The sequence below is a fragment of the Fomitopsis serialis genome (assembly GCF_022376445.1).
Source record: "Fomitopsis serialis strain Sig1Antser10 chromosome Unknown B0H18scaffold_116, whole genome shotgun sequence".
In the NCBI taxonomy this organism is placed as follows: domain Eukaryota; kingdom Fungi; phylum Basidiomycota; class Agaricomycetes; order Polyporales; family Fomitopsidaceae; genus Fomitopsis; species Fomitopsis serialis.
The window spans coordinates 21,907-46,430 of record NW_025955076.1 but is presented as its reverse complement, the minus strand read 5'-3'; the positions used below and the strand labels follow the sequence as shown (position 1 = coordinate 46,430).

General features: G+C 55.1%; 10 protein-coding genes across 10 annotated transcripts; 9 read left to right on the top strand and 1 right to left on the bottom strand.

The window, feature by feature from the left end:
* Positions 1-1,522: 1,522 nt before the first annotated feature.
* B0H18DRAFT_846002 (uncharacterized protein) lies at positions 1,523-2,047 on the top strand (the record flags this gene model as incomplete). The annotated part of the gene is made up of 1 exon (XM_048039554.1): positions 1,523-2,047. A coding segment is annotated over one exon (525 nt), but the record flags the coding sequence as incomplete, so codon positions are not given.
* Positions 2,048-2,272: 225 nt separating this feature from the next.
* On the top strand, positions 2,273-3,220 carry B0H18DRAFT_64372 (uncharacterized protein). The gene is made up of 3 exons (XM_048038922.1): positions 2,273-2,830; positions 2,888-3,062; positions 3,122-3,220. Exons 1-2 carry the CDS (start codon positions 2,328-2,330, stop codon positions 3,030-3,032), a joined length of 648 nt encoding a protein of 215 aa, XP_047887758.1. The 5' UTR covers positions 2,273-2,327; the 3' UTR covers positions 3,033-3,062; positions 3,122-3,220.
* Positions 3,221-3,677: 457 nt separating this feature from the next.
* B0H18DRAFT_1096714 (NADP-dependent oxidoreductase domain-containing protein) lies at positions 3,678-5,549 on the bottom strand (the record flags this gene model as incomplete). Its single annotated transcript, XM_048032463.1, has 13 exons — positions 3,678-3,763; positions 3,860-3,916; positions 3,976-4,049; positions 4,108-4,158; positions 4,216-4,310; positions 4,364-4,450; positions 4,642-4,677; positions 4,735-4,772; positions 4,819-4,892; positions 5,093-5,163; positions 5,231-5,282; positions 5,357-5,459; positions 5,519-5,549. The coding sequence occupies 13 exons, from the start codon at positions 5,547-5,549 to the stop codon at positions 3,678-3,680; spliced, it is 855 nt and encodes a 284-aa protein (XP_047887757.1).
* A 2,054-nt stretch (positions 5,550-7,603) lies between these two features.
* B0H18DRAFT_1038119 (uncharacterized protein) lies at positions 7,604-8,637 on the top strand (the record flags this gene model as incomplete). The annotated part of the gene is made up of 3 exons (XM_048030426.1): positions 7,604-7,630; positions 7,651-8,285; positions 8,485-8,637. Coding segments are annotated over 2 exons (612 nt in total), but the record flags the coding sequence as incomplete, so codon positions are not given.
* A 785-nt stretch (positions 8,638-9,422) lies between these two features.
* B0H18DRAFT_884747 (uncharacterized protein) lies at positions 9,423-9,966 on the top strand (the record flags this gene model as incomplete). Its single annotated transcript, XM_048041040.1, has 4 exons — positions 9,423-9,529; positions 9,580-9,683; positions 9,738-9,822; positions 9,873-9,966. Coding segments are annotated over 4 exons (390 nt in total), but the record flags the coding sequence as incomplete, so codon positions are not given.
* A 741-nt stretch (positions 9,967-10,707) lies between these two features.
* B0H18DRAFT_1087307 (kinase-like protein) lies at positions 10,708-12,635 on the top strand (the record flags this gene model as incomplete). The annotated part of the gene is made up of 7 exons (XM_048032153.1): positions 10,708-10,782; positions 10,859-11,023; positions 11,053-11,118; positions 11,724-11,961; positions 12,016-12,316; positions 12,476-12,477; positions 12,598-12,635. The coding sequence occupies 7 exons, from the start codon at positions 10,708-10,710 to the stop codon at positions 12,633-12,635; spliced, it is 885 nt and encodes a 294-aa protein (XP_047887754.1).
* A 1,306-nt stretch (positions 12,636-13,941) lies between these two features.
* Positions 13,942-18,010, top strand: B0H18DRAFT_1138582 (uncharacterized protein; the record flags this gene model as incomplete). The annotated part of the gene is made up of 17 exons (XM_048035610.1): positions 13,942-14,236; positions 14,293-14,560; positions 14,619-14,739; positions 14,792-14,838; positions 14,890-15,004; positions 15,057-15,098; positions 15,237-15,435; positions 15,494-15,663; positions 15,717-15,837; positions 15,890-16,214; positions 16,273-16,450; positions 16,502-16,984; positions 17,038-17,108; positions 17,159-17,338; positions 17,400-17,597; positions 17,656-17,729; positions 17,787-18,010. Exons 1-17 carry the CDS (start codon positions 14,161-14,163, stop codon positions 18,008-18,010), a joined length of 2,892 nt encoding a protein of 963 aa, XP_047887753.1. The 5' UTR covers positions 13,942-14,160.
* Positions 18,011-18,690: 680 nt separating this feature from the next.
* On the top strand, positions 18,691-19,962 carry B0H18DRAFT_1087305 (MRG-domain-containing protein; the record flags this gene model as incomplete). Its single annotated transcript, XM_048032152.1, has 7 exons — positions 18,691-18,854; positions 18,911-19,124; positions 19,182-19,280; positions 19,334-19,416; positions 19,467-19,678; positions 19,739-19,823; positions 19,878-19,962. 7 exons carry the CDS (start codon positions 18,691-18,693, stop codon positions 19,960-19,962), a joined length of 942 nt encoding a protein of 313 aa, XP_047887752.1.
* Positions 19,963-20,133: 171 nt separating this feature from the next.
* On the top strand, positions 20,134-20,886 carry B0H18DRAFT_1087304 (Redoxin; the record flags this gene model as incomplete). The annotated part of the gene is made up of 6 exons (XM_048032151.1): positions 20,134-20,205; positions 20,247-20,303; positions 20,359-20,492; positions 20,541-20,575; positions 20,633-20,727; positions 20,779-20,886. The coding sequence occupies 6 exons, from the start codon at positions 20,134-20,136 to the stop codon at positions 20,884-20,886; spliced, it is 501 nt and encodes a 166-aa protein (XP_047887751.1).
* A 1,270-nt stretch (positions 20,887-22,156) lies between these two features.
* On the top strand, positions 22,157-24,039 carry B0H18DRAFT_1124154 (aryl-alcohol dehydrogenase; the record flags this gene model as incomplete). The annotated part of the gene is made up of 15 exons (XM_048034804.1): positions 22,157-22,187; positions 22,247-22,373; positions 22,428-22,464; positions 22,523-22,612; positions 22,665-22,760; positions 22,820-22,886; positions 22,948-22,985; positions 23,038-23,113; positions 23,174-23,188; positions 23,254-23,354; positions 23,408-23,502; positions 23,564-23,614; positions 23,672-23,745; positions 23,801-23,857; positions 23,954-24,039. 15 exons carry the CDS (start codon positions 22,157-22,159, stop codon positions 24,037-24,039), a joined length of 1,041 nt encoding a protein of 346 aa, XP_047887750.1.
* Between the last annotated feature and the right edge of the window lie 485 nt (positions 24,040-24,524).

The window sequence follows — 24,524 nt, the reverse complement described above, 5'->3', positions numbered from 1 at the left end:
ACTTTGCATTTCGCGTTGGGATCCCTAATGAACGTCCGCATCACGCTCGATCTGGGAGCGAGAGCGAGGGCGCGGCGAATAGCGTGCGGGTGCAGGCGGTGTACTCGGGCTTAGAGTTGGGTAACGCGCTTCATTCTGTCTCATTCGAACGTAGAGGGTCACGACTGGAGGGGAGTAGACGCATCTATGAACACGACGGCGACTAGTTGACTGCGATGACAGACAGGCCGAAGCACGCTCTTGAGCTTGCTTATTTGCACAGCATCGCGCGCGCGGAGACGGGTTCAGACAGCAGGCATCGACGTCCGAGCCCACCTCTCTCATTGACACCGGCTGGCCCTGCGCGGAGCGTGTACAGCGGTTACGCCGAAGACATGATAACGTCAGTGTCAAGTTGGGTGGTCGCGTACTCTACGCTATGTCGGCGCTCTAGGAAACATAACAGGGTATGGCGAGGATGGGCATCGGCCAGGTATGTATATGAAGAACCGCACGTTCCTCGTCATGCAGGGAGTGTCGCGTCGGACTCGCGACCGCACAGTGCTCATCTCTTGATGTGTAGGTGGCCGAATGAACAGGTGCGACGCATGCTGTGTAGAGATGCGATGAATTATATTCCTTGCTGGTACGGACTCGGATGCGACCCTGGTCCGCCTGTTCCCTTCCTCGGTGTAGTCTGCGCAGCCTCAATCGCACGTCTGTGTGGTCCACTTTAAGTATCGATAAGTATTGATTGAACTCAGGCGCACTACATCCAGGGAGAGCAGTCCTCTCGACTTATGCGATTTCCGTGCATCGCCGCGGACTGCATGTGAGTAATGCGAGTACCGTTTTGCACATTATTCCGGTCATAGCGGAGCATTCTGGCATTGCTTGCAAAAACCGTTGACCTTACGGTGTCCACTAAAAGCAAAGAACTTTCCGACATCGTGTGTGTTCGACGCTCCTATACGCGCCGGTGAGCTAGCGCTATGTTGCATCGATGCATATATACATCACCTATCACTGCCTTCGCTGTCCCTGCGTTCCCCCCCTTCGTCCAGCTGCGCGCGCCAAGAGTCATTGAAAGGCCTCGTGAGGTACGACTCCACTTTCCCCAACGAATATCCTTACTAACGTCGTGCTTTACTCGCAGCCTAGACGGTCGTAAGCGACTCGCCAACCGACGACCAGGATGACCCTTTTTGGCTTGTCTGGTAGCCAGCTTACAACCTTGGAGATCAGGTAGTGTGTTATTACATTATGCTTGCTTCTGGAGAGCCGTGATCTGAGACAATGTCAGTAGTAACGTGTCTTCAACGTTGAAGATTGACTTGGCCGTCGCACCACACGTGCACGACTCCTTGCCACTTCCATCAGTGCGGCAGCTCTCTCGAATCGCCGTAGCGTATCCTGCGTCCTGCGGAACGGACGGAGACGAGCCGATGTAAGTATCACTGGCCGGACGCGGGTGACATAGCTTACGCACAAGTGACACAGTGCAGCCGCAACGTCCGAGTGCTCATCTCACGGACATCCGACCCCACGGTTTCCTGTGGAGGTCTGTGAACGGATCATTGACCACATAGCCACGGGATGGGATATCAATTACAGTGTACTCACCGACGAGCCACATCTGTCCACTCTCACATCCTGCGCGCTCGTATGCCAAGACTGGTACTTCCTGACGTGGTACCATCTGCATCAACGCATTCGTCTCCGAGACCGGAAGGGTGTCCTCTCGCTCTCCAGGACACTCCGCGCAAAACCACGCCTCCGTGAGGTCGTTCAACAGGTCGTCATATCAGGTGCCTCTCCTGGGGAACGTGAAGCAATTCCACACCTGGGAACGTTTGCCGCCATGCTCGCGGGCAAGACTCCGAAGTTGTCGAGTATCGTCATTGCAGATGCTGAGTGGACCATCGGCTCGGTCCGAACAGAGGACATCGACTACCTGGCTGCGTTCAGCTCCATTGAGACTCTGTTCATTCGCAATGTCACCTTGTCGAGCGTTACCCAGCTGTCCCGCCTCGTGTCAGCACTCCCGGGGCTTACCGCCTTATGGTGCTGCAATGTTGATTGCTTGCAGGAACAGCAAGTCTCCCCGGCTTCTCTCACACTCAACTGTGCAAATCTGAAGAATCTCGATGTGCGATGGGTTGCACCAGCAGTCGAGGACCTCTTCGTGCAAATCAGCCGGGCTTCTCGAGCGCGCGTTATCGATATTGGGGTGGTTGGGGAGTTGGATCCATCCTTGGCAGTCAGCAGAAGCCAGGATTTGCTGGATGCGATTTCCACATCTGCAGAAAGGGTTGTGCTCTCTTTTGATCCCCATTCTCGTGTTCGTGATGGTACAATCGAAGCCGTGGTCGGAAAGTCTTCTCAGTTGTCTCTTCGGTCAATTGGCTGATTGTTTAGTACCTACAGAACGACATTACAACCTTTCGCACCACGACCACTTGTGGAGGTTGGAGATATGGCTGTACCACCCCTTCGCTGTATGGCCCTGGATCCCACATATCCTGTCCCGCGTCACCTCAAAACACTTCCAGGCTATGTGTGTTATGTTGCTGCTTCGGGATGACCACATGGTCGACGACTTGGACGGAATGCTGACAAGAATGGAGCAGGATGATGTCCTGGAACGATTGGACAGTATACTGCAGGAGAAGCGCTTCTCCAGTACTGCTGTGTCGCGCGGTATCTGTCTGGGCATTGACCATGATAACAACAGTTGGAAATCTGGTGATGAGCTTTTTGGGATAGGTTCAGGACTCCGAGAGCGGTTCTATCGGTGGGACGAGGTCGTTAGGCGAAGGATGCCACACTCGCACGGACGAGGCATATTGAGGTACGCAGCACCATGGTCTTGGTCAAATTGCGAAGGACTGCTGAGCGTCCCTTATAGCACTGTGCATGACACCCAAGAGCGCGACATCTGGATGCAGGACATGGACAGGAGCATGCAAGCTAAACAGAAAAATGCAGCCGAACAGGATGTGCACCCTCGGGCCGAGGCTCAAGACGAGGACCCTCGGGACGGCGCGGATTGACATGCTCGTGCGTACTGTCGTCGTGTGTCCGTGAGTATATATAACCGTCGTCATTAAGCCACTCTGCTCATTTGTTGTGTGGTCTCAAGGTAATAAATGACCCCGTGGCCGCATTGGGGGTCTAAATGTTCCTGCTGTCGGGGAACACATGTACATCCACTCATGATCCTATGCATTATTTTCTTTTATTTCTTGGAGAAGTAAAGGGTCAGAACGCTCAGTCGCGGCCAATCGATAAGGATATCCGGAGCCAGGGGAGGTTGAAGGAATTATCTACTCTGCCCACGGGAAACTAGGTCAAGTTCGACTGAATTGATCTACCTGCGACACGGTAAGAACGCTGTCACAGGTGATAAGCATCTACCGTATCCGTGAGGACTTTCAGCTCAGTCGTAGATCTCGATTGAGGAATGAGGGGAGAAGGCGGGGAGCCAGAATCATTTGAACGACTGGTTTCAAAAGTTCAGACGGTCAGTAAGTGTTTATATATCAAAGTGAGCTGGGTGTCCAATGACTCTACTAGTACAATCATGCGAACCACCTGCATACTACAGATACGTACGGCCCCCGACGTCCATCCTCAGGAGCACGAGATCGAAACGACCAAACCAGACCCGCGCGCTGCCCGTCCCGAACTCGAAGTTCTCAAGCGAACCCAAAGACCTCGAGCGGCCTGTACGGCTCCTCGAGGGACTTGATCTCCTCCGGGGTCAGCTCGACGTTGACCGCGCCTGTAGCAACACAAACCCATCAGCACAACTGTCAGCATACAGATAGACAACCCTCTGGCGGCCCATGGCGCTTCGGAAGCGAAAGAAGACACCTACCAATGATGTCCTCCAGGTTCTTGAGGCTCGTCGTGCCTACAATCGGCGCGGTGACAGCTACATAATAGAATCCCCTGCTGAATACGGGAACTCTCGTAAACGTGGCTGACACTCACCCTCCTTGGACATGCTCCACGCGAGCGCGACCTGCGCCATGCTCACGCCCCTCTTCTTCGAGATCTCCCCGACCCTGTCCGAGGAGAATGGTCAGTATGAAAGGCACTCCAACCCCAGCGGATGTAACGTACCGGGTGACGACGTCAGACGTGCTCTCAAAATTCTTCATAGCACCCGCCCAGCTAGTCAGACCCGAGCCCGAGTCAGCGACAGCCTAGATTAAAGTGGAGGACACCCACCCATCGGTCTCCCCGCGATTCGTCTGCGCAGATACCGGGCGGGTGAGGACGCCATGGCCGAGAGGCGTCCATGGGATCGCGCCTACGCCGAACAACTACACGCGGCTATCAGGACGAAGGAACATAAAGAGAGGGAGCGGAATCGCACCTTGAGGGTGGGGAACATGTCGCGCTCCTCCTCGCGGTAGACCAGGCTGTGATGGTTCTGCATCGAGATGAACGGCGTGAGCTTGTTCTGGATGGCGTGGTCGGTGATCGACGCAAGTCAGCACGTTTGCGCGTCTTGTTTTGAAGTCAGGTTGATACATACTCTGCATCGCGTGCACTGCAAGCGCGTTCATTTCGTCAGTGTTGCTTGAGCGGTTAGAGAGAGTTGGTCTGCGCACATTGATAGGCGTAGCAGGAGCCCATGCCGATGTAGCGCACGTATCCCGCTTGCACGACGTCGTGCAGGGCTTGCATCTGCACCATTCGTTGTGTGAGTTCATCTCCGCGGTACGTCACAGAAGAATCACGAACTGTCTCCTCAATCGGGGTACCATAGTCGAACCGATGGCCTAATCAACTCCAGATGACGAACGCGTCATTTGCTATGGCACTCACACTGGAGGACATCGATGTACTCGACTTGCAGGCGCTCAAAACTCTTCTTCACGGAGTCGAAGATGTGGTACAAGCTGCTTCGCGTCAGCATATGCGCCTCGGAACTCCGAGAAGAGATGCACACATACCTAGCGGCTCAGACCAAGCTGATTGATGATGCCGAACTCCTCGGGGTTTGGCCCGTAGATCTGCGGCATGTCGTACTTGGGGCCCACCGGGAAATAGACCTGTGTACAGTTAGCACGTCGCCAATGACCAGCTGAGTCTCGATGACCCGATCTTTGTCAGGATAACGAGCTCCTCGCGGGGCAGTTGCAGCGTCTTGATCGCCTTGCCGAGCATGATCTCAGAAAGGCATTCGAGTACACATTGAAAGGAGACGACCCTCATTGCCTGTACAGTGAAGAGCAACCTCGTCAGGACGTCCATTGGCCGTATCGAATGTCTGGATTCCGTGATCATATCTGCCGTGAAAGATGTCAGCAAAAGCCTTCATGGGATTGTGTTACCACTGACGCAAGTTTGATGTGTTGTTGACCTCTTCCTGGTCGTCAATAACCCACGGGATGCTGCCCTTGTGCCGTACGACATGCATCCGAGGATGATTTTGGATACCTTCAGGCCAGACTTGCCCAGGCGAACTGCGTAGATTATGACGGCGTTAGTGGGTACATCCGGCAGCATGAGGATACAAACATACCGTACGGGACGACCTTCTTTGCGACGGACATATTGACTTGTTCACGGGGGGTGAGAGAAGGGATCAGGTCAATGCTGAATACCTCACCTCGAGGGGCTTAAGTACTGCCCGCACTCTGGCAGGCCTAGTGCGTCATGCTTCCGGTAGTATGACTAACTAGTAGGCAAATGGCGGCGAGGGCGGTAGATGCCCGCCCGAGCGGTGACAGCAAATGTATGCTTTGAAGTGCATGCCGGGGAGTCCGGCGATAATAACCGAACGGCGCTCGAACGACGCGGGAGTGTAGCCTAGTAAGTTATCGACGCTGCACTGCACTGCTGATGAATCGGGAATCTGGACTTACGAAACAGAGACGCAGACTGGAGAGCTCGCGCTGACTCGCTCGACGCTGCCACTGCCAGTGCCATCTCGGTACATCGCGCCCACGTGACATGCGCGTCGCGCGACCGTCGGCTGTGGTGGGCGTTCTTTGGAATCAAGCAGTGAGTGCATGTAACAACACGCGGAAGCATATTGAATAACACTCGTGTCGAATGAGGGAACTGTCGACCTTTCTCATTCGGACTGTGTTCAGTGCATTGACCATGTGACCCAACTTGAGTATCAACCTTGCTGTCTTTAGGCCCAATGAATCTTTTTCGTGAGTCGTATCGTTGAACAGGGCATGTCAGAGCTCAGTCACAATCTAATGAAATGGCTGGCTGTACGACGAAATGTCCTTGAACAGGCTGACACCTCAAGGAATCAAGTGTCAGCCTCGATAGGGCGGTCAGATACAATCGGAACCTCACTTCTCCTCTGCCTTTTCCTTCCGACATACGCACGAAGACACATATCATCGCACCACACCTCACGCCATTATGAAAGATCTTCGTAGACTCTTCCAATCTCCGAAGACCGCGGACCGCTCTCATCCATCCCATCACAACGTCGCCAAGGACAAATCGTCTGAGCGGAAGACCAAGAGAGCGTTCAGAAGATCGCACTCCAACGACAGGGCTCTTTCAATACTTCCGGTATCGTTCAGGAATCGCGTCGATACCGCTGCTGCATCGTGGCCCGGGAGTTGAAACCCTGAGCGCAGTCGACACGGGTCCCAAACTCTGGAGAACCCGCAACAAGTGGACACAAGCTCCGCATCGCCGGCTGCTTGTCGGAAATGTCAGCCAAACTTGTCTCTGAACTACCGGCTTTTAGCTCATAGCACACCCTTCAAGCGATGAAGTCCATCACCTCACGCGCATACCGCCTTCGCCCGGCTCCGTCTACTCCTCAGAGGAACGTGCATATTGTCGAGGGCCCGAAGACTGTTGGCTTGGGCGGGACGTGTGCCATGCAGTCGTCAAGGGCGAGTACGTCCCGCCGCCCATGGAATCGCTTGTTGCCCAGATGTGCGTACTGCCTCCAGGTTCACGAGATGGTTTCTGACGATATGACAGGATGTCAACGATGCCGAGACTATCGCACAGAACAGACGAAGGAACGAGAGTATGTCGCCAGCACGGTAGACACAAGGAAGATGATTGGGCTTCCGCTGGGCAAGCCTGCTTTGCAGATCATCGTCGATGCACCGACGATTGGTGAACTGGAGGTGCCACAGAGCCTTATGAAGGCAGATAACGCGGATATGTGAGTGCTTCGCTTTGCCGTCCGGCGCTCACACTGAAGCTGGGCGATCTTCAGCACCTTCGAGAAGACCTTGGTAATCCCTGCAGATTCCAGTCAGTCGAGGTACGCACGCTTGTTCTCTCTTGCGACTATCCTCACCTGATTTTGCCCCGAAGTGGGTCCCCCGCAAAGTCCTCGTTCGAGAAGACCGTCGTTCACTCCGAGATGACCCCGTTCCCGTCCCACGACTTCGTTGACGACCTCTGGAACTTTGTCGATGTCGAGATGGCCGCCGTCCGCGACAGAATACAAGTCCTCGAGTGCTTGGTGCGACAACTCAACAAGCACGGAATCCGGACACCCAACGTCGCCGCCAATGATGGCCTTGGCGAAGGGAATGCGCAAGTAAAGCTCGAAATGATGCTGGTTCGCTCGGCAACCTCCTTGCACGCATGCACGACCGCCGTTTCATTACAGGTTGAACACGAGTGGAAGCAGCACATCGTGGCTACAATCATGGACAGAATACCTCGAGAAGTCGAGGATATCGGTTGCCCTTCCCTTTGCTCCATGTGACGGAGAGACCGATCGATTCTTGGATGTCTGCTCGGCTCAGCAAAGGGCATTCCTCGTCTGGTCGTGTCCTCGACCACGGTCCTGATGGTGACACGGGTATGTCCGAATCGGAGGACGGCGCGTCCGTCTCGACCATTCCACTCGAAGACCAGAGCACCACAAGCGATAGCAACGATTATCGGCAGACGACCATGGTGATAAGGGCGCGCAAAGCCCCCTTATGCCGGGTCCGCGAGGCATGGTGGTGCAGCAACGACGGACACAACGCAAGTGACGACTCCCCCTCTCCTACGTCAAACTCCAGCGTTTCAACATCCAGCTCGTTCTCCTCGGAGTGCAGTTCTTGCTTGTCCTCCGAGGAACCGTTCGATGGCAAGTCGCGGAATGTCCGGTGTGTGCGCGAGGAGCCGCGTCGTCATTGGCTGTCTCCGCTCTACAAGCGTCGCAAGGGGAGTGAAGCCGCCTATGGCGTATCAAGCCCGTACATGGATCGTAGCTTCCGAGAGCTCGAGGTGGAGGGCGCACAGTTCTGAGGCGGGAGAGAGGGAGAATGGATTGTGGTTGAGGAGGCGCGAGGGAGCGGTGCGGTCGAGGTGCCGATGGATTTGTCTTTTTCTTTCTCGGGTCGGTTCTATCTCTTTTCACGGGTGGGCGCAGGGATCCTCGTTCTACGAGAGCCCAGAAGACATCGGGACCAATGAGTATGCAGCTGGAGGGTGACAAAGTACGCAAGTTGTCAAGGTACGTGCGAGTCGTCCAAACCAGGAAGCAAACTCACCACAGGGCAGAACGATCGATGGAGGCAAGAACGGCCGGCTTGGCAAATCATCCCGCGCACAGTTGGGCTAGACAGATGCTTCTTTGTGCTATTGCCTGCTGGGGCCGCTCGTCGACGGAGATACGGAGCACGATCCACGGGTGTGTTCGATGTTCGCAGCAATGTTTCACGCTTACGCCCATCAACAGATGTTGAAGCTGTCACGTCCGGTATGCAGAGGTGTTCGATCCATGCCTCTGCTGCCTGAAGAGATACAGTGGTGGGAGCCGCTCCCTTCAACAGGCGCACAGAATCTCTTTCCGATTGTGAAAATTCTCCTGTGGTAGTGCGGTTAGCTTCGTCGCTTGGTGAGTGAGCTCTCCGGACTTCTGGAGAACGCGAACATCGTATTGACTTGCATTTGAAGCCTTTCGCGTAGTTCGCATACAAAGCCAATCATTTGCTCACCTCACCGGACCTTCACGGATGCGACGTCTCACGAGTGTACTTCTTTAGTTCATATATGTTGCATTTTCTTCTTGCTTTAATCATTGAGTCCCTATTAATTGAGTGTTACGACCTTGACGGTGCCAGCGGCCAGCTGCACGGGTAGTGGCGCTGCATTGACTTCGGAGCCTGCATGCGAAGCGATGTCAGTGCGAATTCTTGACAACACGATGTCAGGGATGCCGAACAAATCTAACACTGTTAGCAGGTATTGTAGCTTCACATTGGAATGCAAGTGAAGGTTTAGGTCAAGTTGTGTCACGCGAACGAAACCGTGTAAGAAACCACCGTATACTCGATCACGTGGTCACGCTGTCTACGCGTGGTCGCGACGCGCCCTCCGTTTCCACACACATCATCCTTTCCTCTCCTCTGTCATATATCAGCCATGGCCAAATCGACTACTCTCAAGCGTACCTTGGATAGCGATGCGGAGGGCAGCGCCCTCCAGCTGCTCCTCCAGCCAAGAAGCCGCGCGCCTCGACCAAGAAGACCGCTTCGGTGCCAGGCAAGTGCGGGATGACGAAGAAGGAGCTTGGGGATGCTATCCAGAGCGGCCTAAAGTCCGTGCCTTTTCTCGACCATGATGTGCGGCGCGCTAAGAGATGCGTAGGATTGAGAAGTACGAAGCGCAGCGGACGATGGTGCAGACCACCATGGACGCCGAGTTCTTCCGCGCGTTCTTTGGCGTCCCAGGCGTGAAGCTGTCGCCTTCGAGTAAGCGCGTTGTTGTTTCTTCTTGCAGACATCGATTCACGCTATATGACGCAGCCTTCGACGAGACTACGCCTGTTGTTGTGGCGGAGTTCGGTGGCAAGGCGGGCGGCGAGATCTTTGGCGTGTCTAAATCAAGTACGTGGACTGAATGGATTGACTACGCAGTATTGTAACGGTGTTGTGTTTCAGAGGCGGCAACCGCTACGTAACGAACCACGTCCGCCGCATTGCGGCGATCCTGTATCCTGCTGAGGAGAGATTCGTGATGTTCTTCTCCATTTAGACAAACATGGTGATCGTTCCTTGCTTGCTACATGCTTATAATCCGCTATGTTATATTCACTGTGTATGGTCTATGTTTTAATGAACACACGTTCCTCGCACATATGAGCATTGTCTCCTTGCTGCCTTCCGAAGATCCTCCACAGAGTTGACGCACCGACGGCGTTCCGCCAGCCTTTAATATTGAATGTCGGGGCTGTATCGAGGCCCCCTGATCTGCCGTAATAATTTGGCCGCTTCTCCTCAACTGTCCTCAATGCTGCAACAATATGGCCAAGTCTGCACGTTTGGTGGCGCGTCCTCGAATCGGGGTCGTTCCGCCGAGGCTGCACCAACCAGACATAAACCAGACGAACCATTGCGCGCAAAGATTAATTTGCCTTGTACGTACTTACCGACCGTAGACATGGTTGCAGTCTGTTGTAGGGAAGCCCGGGGGAGGACAAGGATGAGCCAGAAGGCGGGAGCGGTATCAGGAGGCCGCTCTGGGCCGTGTGAGCACATGACGTAAGTATGTGGCTGGGATCGCCGAACAAGGCCACGGCCGTGGGCGGCAGCGGGCTTATCTAAGACACGCGAGGAGGGACCCCCCACGGTTGAACACGAACCACATCATTCCCCCTACGCGGCCGCACGTCCTCCACGCCTCTCTCGCGCAGCATCCGCGCGCACTCGCCGCTTTACGCCATCAGCCACGCTAGAACACGCCTCCTCACGTTTCTCTCCTATTCACGGACTTCCAATGTCGCGCATAAACACGGATTTCGCCTTCGGTGGCAAGTACAGGTCGAAGAGGCGATTGCCAACGGTGGCTGCGGTACGCGTCGCCCTTGGGTTCGCGGTCTGGATTGTGAGCTTACGGATTGTGCCCGTGTCTAGGTGCCGTCTTCCAGGGCGTGCACACTGTGGCCGGGAAAGAAGTCGCCATCAAGCTCGAGCCAGCCATTGCAAAGTCAAGCCCACTGAAACAAGAAACCAAGATCTACAAAACATTGTCCGGCGCGCCGGGTGTACCATGGATTATGTGGTCGGGAAAGGCCGGCGACTTCAACGTCATGGTCATCGACCTGCTCGGGCCTCCCTCGAGGAGCTCTTCCGCATGTGTAACCGACACTTCTCGCTCAAAACTGTATTGCTTCTTGCAGACCAACTTGTGAGTGCTTTCTCCTTCCCTGCGCGTGCATTCTTTGTATGCCGATACGAGCGACTCTTGTGACGTCGCTTGCTCGAGGCGCGACACAGTGGCGTCAAGCGCGCGGTGGCGGCGTGTGGCGGCGCACATAAGAACGAGCGCCGCTTCTGTTTGCGCTTGTGCTCGTTCGGCCTTGGAACATGACCCGCAATTGCAGACGTAGATGCTTGATCTCTTCTCTGTCATTGCTTGTGCCCCAGACTTGGCGCTGCCCGATCTGGGCGTCCAGCGGGGCTACCGAAGTTTGGGCCCCAGGACTTGTGATTATATGTGGGGAGGGCCGCTACTTTAGCTTTTGGCCTCGTGCCAGGACAATGTTCGCCCGAAAGGTCAGAACGAAATCTAGCCTCTCCCCAAAATTCTGTGTCATTGTCTGCACTGCTCTGCAGACGCGTCATGCTTGGGCGACGATGACGCGCTCTGGTCAGACAATTTAACAGCCCTATTCGGCGGCGATGGCTTGCGTCTGGACAAAACCCCCTCTGGATTTGATCACGATTCCCTCCCCCATTGTCAGGTGTCCTCGCGCATTGAAACAACGCTGACGTCGTGCTCCTTCCATCCAGATATCGCGCGTCGAGTACATCCACTCGCGTGATCTCGTTCACCGTGATGTGAAGCCCGGTAACTTCGTCATGGCCAGATCCGAGAAAGACTCACCATACCTCGTAAACATCATCGACTTTGGCCTCGCCAAGAAGTACCGCGATTCCCGCACCGGCGCGCATATCCCCTACATGCAGGAGGATCAGCACGGCGTTGGCACCTGTCTGTTCGCGTCAATCAACACTCACCTCGGTGTCGGTGAGTCAGTCCGCCTCGCATGGTGGCGTCAGTGGCTTATTGGTCTGCTTGTAGAATGCTCGCGCCGAGACGACCTCGAGGCCCTCGCATACATGCTGATCTACTTCATGCGCGGCACTCTGCCGTGGCGGAAGATCAAGGACCCCGACGCGACGACGACGTGGAACCTGATTAGAGACAAGAAGGTCGAGACGGAGGAGTTCCTCACCGTCGGCCTGCCGGCCGAGTTCGACATCTTCCACAAGTACGTGCGCGGGCTCGAGTTCGACGACCTGCCCGATTACGATGGCCTGCGCGCGCTGTTCCGCGGGCTCGCGGAGAAGCACCGGATCGAGTACGACTGGGTATTCGACTGGTCGGTCCCGAAGCCGAGCGAGCGCAAGCGCAAGCGGAAGTGCCGCTCATGCCATGCGTGCAGCGCAGCGGCTGAAGCGGCGAAGGCGGCCGCGGCATTACGGCGAGCCTCATAGTGAGGACGCGTCGTGGGTCGGGACACCCATGTGCCGGTGTGCAGGTGTGAGTAGTGCTCGTCTGTGAATGGTCGTTTGGCAGCGTCGCTAATGGGTTGTGCTCGCAGCAGGCCAGTACGCCATGCAAAATCTTGATCGTCAGGTGCTCGCGCGATATGCTATGTAGTCTGGGAGTCGACACATGCGTACGCGGTGCACGGCTGACAGTGTAAATGAACATGCCCGGTGCCGTCCGACGCGTCCCGTCGCGTCTGCGGGACACATTGTAGGGGTCGCACGGAGTGCGCGCCGGGTATTCTTGGAGGCTTTCTTTCGTGGCTGGCAGGCGCCGCAGCTGGCTATGTATTTCTATGTGGTGAGTGCGCTGCTATTCTGGTGTGTCAGGCAGGGTTCTGACAGCTGTGCGCTCGCAGCCTGCCGCCGCTGACGCGATGGATCGGGCGTTACGGGCGCGTCTCGTATGTATCAGGACTCCGTCCCGACCCCGACGCGCCGTGGAACGTGCTGCGTCCGATCCGGGCGTCGTCTCCATCTCGACCACAGGACGCTCCCCCATTTCTGCGTCCCACTCACGTTATCTATGTACGGTATGCTGGTAGGCCCTTCTTCCTTCCGTCGAATGTTGTATTGCTCTCGCGGTTACTCGCCATCTATCATCTCCACAATCCAGAATGCACTCTAGGCTCGGCATGGCACATGAATTATGGGCTTATCACTATGGTCTGTAGGTTATATGCTATTTATGCGGACTATTTGGAGGCATCAGTGTACTGGTTGCTAGCCAATAAAACGTATGTGACATACCATGATTCGGATTGCTATGTGCATTTGTGAGACTCGGGTGCTTCGGTCTCTGAGCGGTTGTGGCGGTGGTGCTGCCGCTGGTTGACTTTCGACCAGCACGCATTTCGCCCGCGTCGAAGTCCTGATGTAGCTTTCTGACACAGACGCGAGTGACGTACCGACAGCGAACAGGCAGTGCGAATCATCGAGAAACGGTGCCGTGGCAGCATACGATTGGCACGTCGCACGAATTTGCGCGGACCCGCGAAATATTGATTGTTACCTCTGGCCGCCCGTCCACTACGGAAAGCGGGCGCACCCCTCGGGTCCTGCAGGCGAGTACTCCGCGCCAATGTCTATTTGTGTGGTTCCCACTCATCCCGGGTGCCCGTTGTGCAGTGGCCTTTCGCCGCCGTACATTAGTGGATTCCTGCGCATCCCGCGTTAGGCCGCGCCATGCTGCTACTTGATGCTTCGGAAGGGTCTTTTGTGTGCAAGTGCGTTGATCATGCGACCGTCATGTATGCTCGCCGAGAATAAGCTCCCGGAAGGACACGACATCGACTGCGTTACGAAGTGATCGTACGCGTACTCGTCACCCGTCTAAAGGGCACAACTAACCCATACAGGGCGGGGAACGCGCACGCCGATTGGCCCTCTCGCCATACGAGGACGACTGATCCTATCTGCTCGCGCATTCTGCACTCGCGTCCCCTGCGCGCCCGCGCTTCTGGGCGAGGATGACAGGGCACGATAGGCTACAGCGTCATTCTGCGCTCCTGTCCGACGCAGGCCAGGCCGCCTCAGTCCGCGAATACGATGCGGTTCCCTCAGAGAAACACGGAGCGCCTGCTGTGCGCTGGGATATAACCCCCCGCCGCCTATCCCATGGCTCCCCCGTGCTCTGGACACGTACCGTACCCGTCACTCGACATCCTTCACCGCTATGGCTACTCACGGGCACTACGATGAGGAGGCCGCTATTGGCACTCCCGACAGCGCCACCCAGGCAGAGAAGCCTAGTACGTTCACGTAGACTCTGCCTGGATGAGATCATGCTGACCTGGGGCGCGTGTAGTGTACGAAGGAGGTGACGAGTACGACAACATCCTGCGCTTCGCGCGCACCGAGGCGGCCAAGCTGGACCACGGCGACGACAGCGACGGGCAGGAAGATGGCGGATATTACCGCCCTTGGTTCGCCCCGTGGAAGAAGCTCAAGGCGAAGAGCACCAAGGAGCTCAAGGTGCCCGCCGACTGGCTGCGAACTGACATCCAGGCCGGCTTGTCGTCCGGCGGCGAGATCGACAGGCGTAGGGGCATCGCTGGCTACAACGAGCTGGAGAGGTGATTGATGCTATTGCTCACACGTATATGTCTCAGTGCTGACGATCGTTGTGCGTAGTCCTGATGAGAACCAGATCTTGAAGTTCATCTCGTACTTCCGCGGCCCTATTCTCTACGTCATGGAACTTGCTGTCTGTCTTTCGGCTGGTTTGCGTGACTGGATCGACTTTGGTGTTATTGTACGGCCAATATTTCTCGAAGCATCCATCCATCGACTGATCTCGTCTGTAGATCGGTATCCTGTTCTTGAACGCCTTGGTTGGTTGGTATCAGGAGAAGTGCGTCTGCTGCTGAGTTATCATATGCTTGGATCTAATACTGCACTACAGGCAAGCTGGTGACATCGTTGCTCAACTCAAGGCTGGTATCGCCATGAAGGCCACTGTCGTCCGTGACGGTCGCGAGCAGGAGGTCGAGGCTCGGGATCTAGTACCTGGTGACATTGTATGTATCATTTTTCTCTCATCGTTCTGGCTGACTCTGAACTTGTCCACAGCTCGTGTTGGAAGAAGGAAACACCATCCCTGCAGACGCCAAGGTACGTAGGCGACATTCGCGCAGCAGCGAATCCAGTGTTCATATTCACTTCGCAGATCATCGCCGATTACGCAGACAAGAATGGTTCCAGAGCACAGCAAGTTCTAGAAAAGCGTGGCCGCGGGATGTCGAACTCGAGCACCGCGTCCGGCATCGACAAGGGCCCTCCGTGTGCTCAGTCGATCAGTCCGCAATCACTGGAGAGTCCCTCGCGTCGGATAAGTTCATCGGCGACATCGCCTTCTACACTTGCGGTGTCAAACGCGGGAAGGTGTATGCCATGGTCACTGCCAGTGCTCCGTACAGTTTTGTCGGCAAGACTGCTCGTCTCGTTTTGTGTACGTACTTTCACAGTGGTTTGAGATCGCGGGCCGCTGACATCTGCCATAATTACAGCTTCCAACGATGTCGGCCACTTCCAGATCGTGTTGAGCGGTATCGGCACGGCGCTCCTCGGCCTCGTTATTGCGTTCATCTTCATCGTCTGGATCGGCGGGTTCTTCAGGCACGTCGGCATCGCCGAACCGAAGGATAATAACTTGCTCGTGTATGCCCTGATCTTCCTGGTCAGTTCTACTTCACACACGGGTGCGCGATCGCTTGTCTGACAAGACTGTAGATCATTGGTGTCCCTGTTGGTCTGCCCTGTGTCACCACGACGACGATGGCTGTCGGTGCTGCTTACCTCGCGAAGCGCAAGGCGATCGTGCAGAAGCTCACCGCTATCGAGTCCCTCGCTGGTATGTACTTACCGCGAACCGATCGCGGGCATTGTCTGATCTTGCCCCACAGGTGTCGACATGCTGTGCTCGGACAAGACCGGCACGCTCACGGCAAACAAGCTCTCCTTGAACGAGCCGTTCATCGCCCCCGACGTTGATCCCAACTGGTTCATGGCCGTGGCAGTCCTCGCTTCGTCGCACAACGTCAAGTCACTCGACCCCATCGACAAGGTCACCATCGTCGGGCTGAAGGACTACCCGGGCGCGCAGGAGATCCTCCGCAGGGGCTGGCACACGCACAAGTTCACGCCGTTCGACCCCGTCTCCAAGCGCATCACGGCTGAAGTCGAGAAGGACGGACACAAGTACATCTGCGCTAAGGGTGCCCCCAACGCGTACGTGACCTTGACGTATGTGTATCGCTGGTTCCTGTTGACACTTGCGCTGGCATAGGATTCTGCGTCTCGACAACTTCAATCAGGAGACTGTGGCTGCATATCGTGCCCAGGCTGCTGAGTTCGCTCAACGTGGCTTCCGTTCGCTCGGTGTTGCGTGCAAGGAAGATGGAGAGCCATGGCAGCTGCTTGGTATGCTGTGCATGTTCGACCCACCGCGCGGCGACACGGCTGCTGTATGTTTTTGCCCATTATTTGATATGTGCATGAATACTGAGCCCCGACAGACTATCCACGAAGCCATGGACCTCGGAATCAGTGTGAAGATGCTTACTGGTGATGCGGTCGCCATTGCCATCGAGACCTGCAAGCAGCTCGGCCTCGGCACACACGTCTACGACTCGGAGCGTCTCATTACTGGCGGAATGCCCGGCTCGGAAGTGCGCGACTTCATCGAGAGTGCGGACGGTTTTGCGGAGGTCTTCCCGGAGCACAAGTACCAGGTCGTTGCGATGCTACAGGAGCGTGGCCACTTGACGGCCATGACCGGTGACGGTGTCAACGACGCTCCCTCGCTCAAAAAGGCGGACTGTGGCATTGCTGTCGAGGGTGCCTCGGATGCTGCACGCACGGCTGCGGATGTCGTCTTCCTGGATGAGGGTCTCAGCACTATCATCACGGCTATCAAGGTCGCTCGTCAGATCTTCCATCGCATGAAGGCCTACATCGTCTATCGTATTGCGCTTTGTATACACCTTGAGGTCTACCTGGTACGTATCTTCAGCTCTCAGTCTGCATGCATGGTACTGACGAAACACTCTAGTGCACGTCTATGCTGATCTTGAACGAGACTATCCGTGTCGACCTCATCGTCTTTATCGCTATCTTCGCTGAGTACGTCCTGCTCAGTACATCACGTGCACAGGCTTTAATAACGCACGCAGCGTCGCTACGATTGCCATTGCCTACGACAATGCTCCGCATGAACGCAAGCCGGTCGATTGGCAACTTCCCAAAGTGTGGATTATTTCGACCATCATGGGTCTGCTCCTCGCTGTCGGCACCTGGATCATCCGCGGTACTCTCTTCCTCCACAACGGCGGTGTAATTCAGAACTTTGGAAGGTATGTTGATGACCTACCAATATCCTCAAAGCAGGCTGTCTGATTGGCGTCTTCCATCTAGCGTCCAGGAAGTCCTCTTCCTTGAGGTTGCGCTTACCGAGTCCTGGGTCATCTTGATCACCCGTATGGCTCAAGGCCCTGACTCGGGTCCTTTCGTCTGGCCGTCCTGGCAGCTTGTCGGCGCTATCCTCGGTGTAGACGCTCTCGCCACCATCTTTGCTCTCTTCGGTTGGTTGTCCGGTCCGGCTGTCCACGGAGGGTGAGTAGCCCTCGTCACTCGGGTCCGCAGGGTCGCAGAGACTGATGCGCCCGTCTAGTTGGCTCGATATCGTCACTGTCGTGAAGATCTGGTGCTATTCCTTCGGTGTTGTCGTCGCGGTCGGCTTTGCCTGTGAGTGTTCCATTTTTCCACCTTGGTGTAGGCGGGTTATTCACACATGGCCCCCAGACTACCTCTTGAGCAAGATCAGGTGGCTCGACAACATTGGCCGCCGCAACCGTAGCCACAAGAACACGAAGCTCGAGAACCTCCTCACCGAGATGCAGCGCCTCACGCTCGTCCACGAGCACGACTCCAGCGGCGAGTCGTACTACCGTATCTCGAAGGGTGCCTCGGCGGATGAGAAGCAGTCCGGTGCGGCGACCCCGGTGAAGGCGGAGAAGAAGCACTGAACGTGAATGATTCCTAACGCATACCGCACGGCATGGTGGCTTGCTGCCGCCCCAAGGACTTGTTCAATATCATGATAGAGTTCACGCACGAGGAGAAAAGCTCCCGATAATGTGTATTTCGCTTCACTAATCGTTGAGCCACGATGTACCGTCTACGCATTCTGTTGTCATTCATGTACATATTATAATCAGCTTCCTGAATGTAGTCTGAAGCATTGTTTAGAGTCAGTGACAGCGTTATGTAGTGCAATAATCACGCTGTAGAGCGACCCTGGTTGCGATGGGACAGCCCTGAACTTGAATTCGAGGCTCCGCGAGATGGCCCATGCGCAAAGACGTTTCCCGCTGGAAGCAACGCTAGGACAACATGTCTGTTTTTGTATTCGAACGTTGATCGATTTCTACGAGACATGAACGTTTGAACAGGTGAGCTCGCCACTGGCACGATGAAGCGTGGCTTCGTGAAGAAAAGCTGTTTCAAGGTATGTTTATGGCGGTGATGGTGAGTTGTTGGTGAGTTGTGTGATTCAAACGTCTAGAACATTGTTGAATGGGGCATTGGTTAGTCGGTACTCCCACGGTTAGTAAGAATCAATGCCTCGTTCAACAATCGTTGCGGACGTTTGAATCAACTCACCGTCACCGCGACTTGACCTGACTTTACGTGTCGTGCATTCAAGATGTCAACCGGTGTCTTCACTCCCAACGAAAGAGTTTTATGCTACCATGGACCACTTGTGTACGAGGCCAAAGTCTTGAAGATGGACCATTGGGACGAGTCGAATACAAAGCTCGGCTCGGTCGGGCCACACTACTTTGTGCATTACAAGGGGTGGAAGCAGACGTACGCAGGCTTCACCGATGTTTCTACCACCCGCTAACATGGCTGCAAATGCATAGATGGGATGAATGGGTGCAGCCATCCCGGTTACTGAAGTTCAATGAGACGAACATTGCGCTGCAGAAGGCACTGCAAGCGCAGGCATCCGCGGCCCAGGGCTCGTCATCCGCGTCTGCCGCGAAAGGCGCGAACAAGTCCGCTTCCGCGAAGGATTCTGCACGACTAGGGCGTAAAGATGGGGGGACGCGGGGGACAAAGCGAGGACGGGAGGAGGTGTGTGTCGGGTTGGTGGCGACGCATTCTACCTCGCCTTACTCAGGCTTTTGGCAGGATGAGTCTAGCAAGCGGCCGGAGATGCGGCTCAACGTTCCTGAGTCTCTGAAATCCCTTCTGGTCGATGACTGGGAAGCCGTGACGAAGAACAACCAGGTGTGTTCACCGACGTTCGATGCTCACTCCCGCTTGTGCTAACAGCATCCTAGCTAGTGAGTCTGCCGAGGACGCCAAATGTGGTACAGCTTCTGGAAGAGTTCAAAACCCATGTTCTTGCGGAGAAGCCACCTCAGTAGGTCCATTCAGTGCACGCCTTGGTCTCACTGTTGACGCGTCGCTTAGTCTCAGGGATCCTGCGGTCCTGCTGCCGACCATCATAGCGGGTCTGCAGACCTACTTTGAGAGAGCCTTGGGAGCCAATCTTTTATACCGGTTCGAGCGGCCACAGTACGCAGAGATACGCAAGAAGTACGTGACGGGTCCCACAGTGATAGTGGGGCAGGAGAAGGAGATGAGCGCGATATACGGCGCGGAGCATCTGCTACGAATGCTGGGTACGTTCTTCGGCATCCGTTGATTTCATGCACGCACGGCTCATGCTGCATGTGGCACAGTGAGCCTCCCTCAAATGGTGGCGAGTTCACATATGGATGCGGAGTCAGTCGGGCTCGTTCGAGACTATGCGAACGAATTGATGGTGTACGTATAGACCAGCTGCATGGTAGCGTCGTTTGCTGATGTCGCGGCATGCAGATACATGGCGAAGGAGTCACATCGAATATTCATCCACGAGTACGAGTCTGCCAGCGTAGCGTACCAGAACATCTCGCGTTCTTGACTTGCTGTGACCTGTCGTGACTGCTGTGTGACTTGTGTGACACTAGGCTTGCATGACGTCACGCGATGGACGAAGGTGGCACAGGCGATCCACGGCCAATCCACGTCTATATAAACCATCTTCGCGTCTTTGCCACCCTCCCCAACTTTGTTCCCTCCGTTCATCTCTACCATGGCGTCTCTTCTCTCTACTGCCACTCAAGCCGCACATTCAGCCGCAGTCTCGCTCATGACCGCGGCAGAGGTCAAGCCTGGCTCTACCATCCCACGAAAGTTCCGGTGAAGGAGGAGGAAGCAGCGAAAACGTTTACTCTTGAGGGAATAAAGGGAAGAAACGTATTTGTACGCTATTCGATTTTCGACATGTACAAAAGCGCGTTTAAAGTAGAATGCATAGGTCGGTGTGCCCGGAGCGTTCACTGGGACGTGCAGTGCACAGATCCCCGGATACATCAAGGCCTATGACCAGTTCAAGCAGAAGGGCATTGACAATGTCTATGTTGTTGCTGTGAACGACGTCTTCACACTGAAGTACGTTTGCTCCATTTGGGCCTGACTGTGCCTCATATGTACTCCCAGGGCATGGAAGGAGCAACTCGCCCCCGGTGGAACGCGTACGTGTCATTTCAGGTTCCCTCTGTGTGAGCGAGTGCTCATGTCTGTCATTCCAGCCATTCACTTCGTCGCGGATGATAAGGGCGCGTTCGTTGGCTCCCTCGGCATGCTCTTCGATGCGTCGGAACTACTCGGTGCGCCGCGATCGAAGGTATGTTATTCCGCAAGTAGCTTTCCAGTTCTCACATTGAGGCGTATACAGCGTTTCGTGCTTGTGACTGAGGGGGATACTGTCACTCACGTCGCCGTGGAGCCCGTCACGTCCCAGTTGACCATCTGCGCAGCGGACAAGATACTGCCTCTGCTCTAGACGAAAGACTTGCGTGTACAGAAGAATGACCAGATAAAAGTGTGATATTAGGTATGAATGCGCAATGTAGACTGCGTCGCGGGTGACTTTAGCTTCAGGAGACGCAATAACTCGCCATGGGTGGTGATTCAGGCTGTCGTTTCCACCGACAACCCCGGTAGGGAAGGGAAGGGGAGCTAAACTTGGACACTCGAGTATTCACATGCAGCATACAGAAGAACCTTCGGCGTATCGCAGTGCCCCGGGCGGATCACAGCTCCTCGAGCGATCGAGAGGTGACGAGACTGCAGGATTCTCCGATTCCTGAGATAAAGTGAGATATTCCCGTTACCCAACACCCTCGCTACCCACGATGCACTTCCTCTCGAATTAGATCATCTGCACCCTCCTATTGACGATTTGAGGAAACCTGGGTAAGTCGGGTCCCGGTACTCGTTGGATTGAATGCAGTCACGGAGTGCTCGTGTGATGCAAGTCGGGCGATGCCAGTGCTGTACAGACATCCATCCGGTGTCCTCGACGGCGACACCGCAGATCGTAAGTGCCGAGTCACTACTGAGTACTGAGTGCTGAGACTGACCGCATTGAAAGCACATGTCGCGGTGCTCTCACACCGTTTTGCAGCAGATGATGCACAACGTTGCTGTTGTTGTCGTGAAGCTCGACTGCCAGTGTCGCTTGTGCAGCTTCCTGTGTGGACTACAACTCAGGCTGTGCGATAAAACCGTAATTGGACATGAAGGAGGTCGGCAGCGTTGACTTCAAGTTTGTCTGCGAGTTGAGTCGCGATGTCACTGTGCTTGCTTGATATCAGACACTTCTGTAACTCACAACTGAACCACAATTGAAGTCACAAACGAGTCGAGACTCAAGTACTCAAGATTCGACGAGAACGAAACGCAACGAGCGTGTCACGTGGGCACGATGTACTGCGTCCGCTAACTTGAAGTAGTTTGTGAACAAGCTGATCGTCTTCCGCGTCGTTTGAGCGTCACATATAGCATACTGATCATTGTCGTCGGCCAGCAAGGGGATACGTACCACCGCCGGCTCCCCGGCATGCAGTCCACAGTATATGGTCACTGGTTTGCTTGCCAGCGCTCGGGCGGGAACCCACCGCCTTCGCCGTAGTTTCCCCTTCTTTAGTTGGTCATACCGGAAGCATGACGCACTAGGCCGGCAAGAAGTACTCGAGCAGTACTTAAGCCCTAGTGGTAGGATTCTCAGCATTGTCCCGATTCCGTGTCCACAGTCCTTAGAACAAGCCAATATGTCCGTCGCAAAGAAATCCGTGCCATACGGTATGTATTATCTGCAGGATGCAGGATTGTACCCACTGACGCTGTTGTGATCTACGCAGTTTACCTGGGCAAGTCCGGCCTGAAGGTATCCAAAATCATCCTCGGATGCATGTCGTACGGCAGCAAGGGCTGGCACGAGTGGGTTATAGACGACCAAGAAGAAGTCAACAAGCACATCAAATATGCGTGAGTGAAACACGACCCCTACACGACAGGTTTCCCTGACATCTTTCACGGCAGATATGATCAAGGTATCCAGACATTCGACACGGCCAATGTACGTCCTGACAAGGCTGTTGTTCACCGTATGGGCGGCTGAGGGCCGTCTGCGCAAGGTGTATTCCAACGGCCTGTCTGAAATCATGCTCGGCAAGGCAATTAAGGAGCTGCAGCTGCCCCGCGAGGAACTCGTTATTCTCACAAAGGTCGGGTCATCCACATTGAGCCTGTTATCAGCACCAAACTCAATATACACAGCTCTATGCCCCGGTGGGATCCAAGTACGATATGCCGCTCTTGGCGGCGAATCCCGAGGACTTCGGCATCATAAATCAGCATGGTCTGAACCGCAAGGTGCGTGTGCATCTCTCGAGAGTTCGAAAGCGCGTATACTAATGCCAAGCGGCTTGTAGCATATCTTCGACTCCGTGAAGAAGAGTCTTGAGCGCCTGCAAGTCGAGTACATCGATGTTTTACAGTGTAAGTGACGTAGATGACGGTACACGCGCCATGCGTTGCTCAATAGTTTGCCCACTGGCAGGCCATCGTTTCGACTATGACACGCCGATTGAGGAAACGGTTCGTGATTGTCAGGTGGCACGCTGCGATGATCATCTCAATAGTGAGGCAGCTGCAAGCCCTCCATGACGTCGTGCAAGCGGGATACGTGCGCTACATCGGCATGAGCTCGTGTTATGCGTATCAGTGTGCGTCCTCCCGATTGCTTGCCAATTTCTCGATAGCACACTAACGCAGTGCGTTCGCAGTCCACGCCATGCAGAGTGTGTGCCCTTGCCAGACTTATAGGCAAGATGCGACTGAATGCTGACGTGCACATGCCGGACAGACTACGCCATCCAGAACAAGCTCACGCCATTCATCTCGATGCAGAACCTCCACAGCCTCATCTACCGCGAAGAGGAGCGTGAAATGTTCCCCACGCTCAAGGTGAGGTACCCGCTCCCCTGTTCGATTCCTTCGTTCTGATTTACATCATGTAGTTGTTCGGAGTCGGCGCGATCCCGTGGTCGCCCCTCGGGCGCGGCGTCCTCACCCGCCCGGTATCTGCGCAGACGAATCGCGGGGAGACCGATGGGTGGGTATCCTCCGCTTCAGTATAGGCTGCCGCTGACTCGGGCTGAGTCGGGTCTCACTAGCTGGGCGGGAGCAATGAAGAATTTTGAGAGCACGTCTGACGTCGTCACCCGGTACGTTACATCCGCTGGGGTGGGAGTGCCTTTCATATGACAATTCTCCTCGGACAGGGTCGAGGAGATCTCGAAGAAGAGGGGCGTGAGCATGGCGCAGGTCGCGCTCGCGTGGAGCATGTCCAAGGAGGGTGAGCGTCAGCCACGGTTATGAGAGTTCCTGTGTTCAGCAGGGATTCTATGTAGCTGTCACCGCGCCGATTGTAGGCACGACGAGCCTCAAGAACCTGGAGGACATCATCGGTAGGTGTCCTCTTTCGTTTTCGAAGCGCCACGGGCGGCCAGAGGGCAGCCTTTTCGTAGGATGAAAGTTGTGCTGATGGGCTCGTGTCGCTACAGGCGCGGTGAATGTCGAGTTGACCCCGGAGGAGATCAAGTCCCTCGAAGAGCCATACAAGCCGCTTGAGGTCTTTGGGTTCGCTTGAGGACCTCAAGTCCGAGACAGGCCGCGCGCGGGTGTGGTTTGGTCGTTTCTATCTCGCGCTCCTAGGTCTGGGGATGGACAATGGGGGTCGTACGTATATGTAGTACGCAGATGAATTGCATGATTGCACAAGCAGAGTCATCAGAAACCCAGCTCACTTTAACATGTAAACACTTACTGAGCGGCTGAAATTGAGACCAGATCTCAATCGTACAAATGATCCTCGCTCAGCCTCGCCTTCTCCCCTCGTTCCTCAATCGAGTTGTACGACTGAGGTGAAATTCTTTACGAATACGGCGCATACTATCATACTAATTACCTGTGACAGCGTTCTGACCGTGTCGCAGGTAGATCAATATTTCAGCTTTACCACGGCTGAGCATTCTATCTCCAAAGATCAAAACAAAATTCTGCATAGGATCATGAGTGGATGTACATGTGTTCCTCGACATCAGGAATATTTCGACCCGCGTTGTGGCCACGGGG

Coding starts and splice junctions, on each gene's coding strand:
- B0H18DRAFT_64372 (XM_048038922.1), top strand. CDS start 2,328: ATGGTACAATCGAAGCCGTGGTCGGAAAGTCTTCTCAGTTGTCTCTTC. Junction 2,831..2,887: donor CACGGACGAGGCATATTGAG/GTACGCAGCACC, acceptor CGTCCCTTATAG/CACTGTGCATGACACCCAAG.